At 41.1% G+C, this 2,558-nt stretch overlaps 1 protein-coding gene across 1 annotated transcript; it reads left to right on the forward strand.

Moving 5' to 3' along the window:
* Nucleotides 1-242: 242 nt before the first annotated feature.
* On the forward strand, nucleotides 243-2,558 carry LOC113861792 (galactinol synthase 1). Its single transcript, XM_027494819.1, has 2 exons — nucleotides 243-700; nucleotides 1,545-2,558. Exons 1-2 carry the CDS (start codon nucleotides 368-370, stop codon nucleotides 2,223-2,225), a joined length of 1,014 nt encoding a protein of 337 aa, XP_027350620.1. The 5' UTR covers nucleotides 243-367; the 3' UTR covers nucleotides 2,226-2,558.

Raw genomic sequence — 2,558 nt, forward strand, 5'->3', positions numbered from 1 at the left:
GCAACCCCAGTCCATTCTAGTGTCTTCCACGAGGTGCACCCATAAGCATGAGGGGCACCCTTTCCAGAACCTTCCTAACGTATCCCTCACCGTTGGCTCACTCAACCAGGACACGTGGCCAGCATACAGCCCAAGATCTCCCAACTTGCATGACCACAAAATGGTCAAATTACACTATCCCCACCACACCCTCTCTTCCTTTATATATACACACATCCACCTTCGCCTTCTTCACTTCTACATACCAACATAAAAATAACCTCTGCAAAATTCTCTTCTTCCTCTCACTTGATCCAAGCTAGTTAAGCTAAACTTTCTTCGAGTTTCACGTTAACAAATCACAAACTACCTTTTTCCTAAGACATATATGGCCCCCGAACTCGTTCCTACCGCTGCGAAACCTGGTGCTGCGTTCACGAAGCCTGCCACTCTGGCGAGACGTGCCTACGTGACGTTTCTTGCTGGAAACGGTGACTACGTGAAAGGGGTAGTTGGACTCGCCAAAGGGTTGCGACGGGTGAAGACGGCGCACCCGTTGGTGGTGGCGGTGCTCCCCGATGTGCCGGAGGAGCACCGTAGGATGTTGGAGTCTCAGGGCTGCATTGTCCGTGAGATTGAACCCGTTTATCCACCCGAAAACCAGACCCAGTTTGCGATGGCTTATTACGTCATCAACTATTCCAAGCTCCGTATATGGGAGGTACGTCCTTCATCTGTTTTCTTTCTTTCTCTTTCTTATGTATTCTTGTTACACGTAGATTCTTCACTCGGTCGGGTTCTTACGCGTGGACTCAAGATATATATGACATGTTTCTTCTATTAAGTTTAGACTTCAGTAATATCATATGATTATATTTTTTATAAATACATTCTTTTTATTAATGAGGTATAATGTTAAGATGTTTTGCGTCGGTTAGGAATAGAGTTTTGGGGGAGAGTTAGGTTGAATTTTTTTAACATGGTATTAGAGTGCATTCAATTTAAATATTGGACTGTTCACATAGGTGCAATTAGTGTGTTAACATTCATTATAATGGTTATAACAGCCTTTTTCCAACTCATAGAAGTGAGTTAGACCCAATTTGTTAACATAATAATTAACTAAGATGAATTTTTATTTAATAAAAATGTTTTTTTCTTTAATATAATTATATTATATTACTTATAAATACGAGAGATACAATTTTTCTTCTATTCCTACACCCTGTCGGATTTTTTCACTCTTTATTTTGTGTGTATTATTTTTACTTAATTTGTCCGATTCATTTTTATTCTTTCCTTGACGGAAATACCCATGCTACTTATATTTGGTTGCGTACATGGAAGGCCAGGAAGGGTTTTTTTCATTTCTATTTCGGGATGTATAGCCATATAGGTTCCGAAATTTGGGGTTTGACTCTATATATAAAGTGCTAGTGGATAGATTTGAATAAATTATGTTTATTTTACATCCAAATAATAATTTAAAATGTCTCCGTCTAGTTTGTTTAGGTGTTTATATTACAATTGGAAAAATGGTTAATTGGGATTTGGAATGGGTGCAGTTTGTGGAATACAGCAAGATGATCTACTTAGATGGAGACATTCAAGTGTTTGAAAACATAGACCACCTATTTGATTTGCCCGATGGTTACTTCTACGCTGTGATGGACTGCTTCTGCGAGAAGACGTGGAGTCACACCCCACAGTATAAAATCGGGTACTGCCAGCAATGTCCAAATAAGGCCCAGTGGCCCACCGAAATGGGCCCACCCCCTTCTCTTTACTTCAATGCTGGCATGTTCGTGTTCGAGCCCAACATCGCCACCTACCACGACCTATTGAAGACGTTGCAAGTTACTCCTCCTACTCCTTTTGCGGAACAAGACTTCCTGAACATGTACTTTAAGGACATTTACAAGCCAATCCCTTTGAACTACAACCTCGTACTTGCCATGTTGTGGCGTCACCCCGAGAATGTGAAGCTCGATGAAGTTAAGGTTGTTCACTATTGCGCCGCGGGGTCGAAGCCGTGGAGATATACGGGGAAGGAAGAGAATATGCAGAGGGAGGACATAAAGATGCTGGTGAAGAAATGGTGGGATATCTACGAGGATCCTTCGTTTGACTACAAGCCATTGAGTGGAACTGAAGGTGTCGCTGATGGTGTTGACATTGAGCCATTCGTCCAGGCTCTATCAGAGGTTGGTCAGGTTCAATATGTCACAGCACCCTCAGCAGCTTAGGTGGAGCTGCATCTGTTCCTCACTTTCACGTAATGAATGCAACCAAATATATAAAATAAAAGAAAATGTTGTGGAAAAAAAAAGTGACCAGGGTGGAGGAGTCGGTGCAACGCAAGACTTTGCGCTCAAAACAAGGGAGGTTACTTTTTTTGTTTTTGTTTTTATATATTTTCTCTATGGGGAGGAATCGTGGCTCATGGTCGCTCGCATACATAGAAAGGAGCTCGGTTTTATTTTTAATTTTTTGTATTTTTCTAATTTTTATTTTTTAAATTAGCGTTTGTTAAGGTTGGTGGGTCTGTTCTATAGAGTCTGGATCTGGTCTTTGTAATC

The sequence above is a fragment of the Abrus precatorius genome, unplaced genomic scaffold (genome assembly GCF_003935025.1).
Source record: "Abrus precatorius isolate BTA unplaced genomic scaffold, Abrus_2018 Scaffold3, whole genome shotgun sequence".
Taxonomy (NCBI): Eukaryota; Viridiplantae; Streptophyta; class Magnoliopsida; order Fabales; family Fabaceae; genus Abrus; species Abrus precatorius.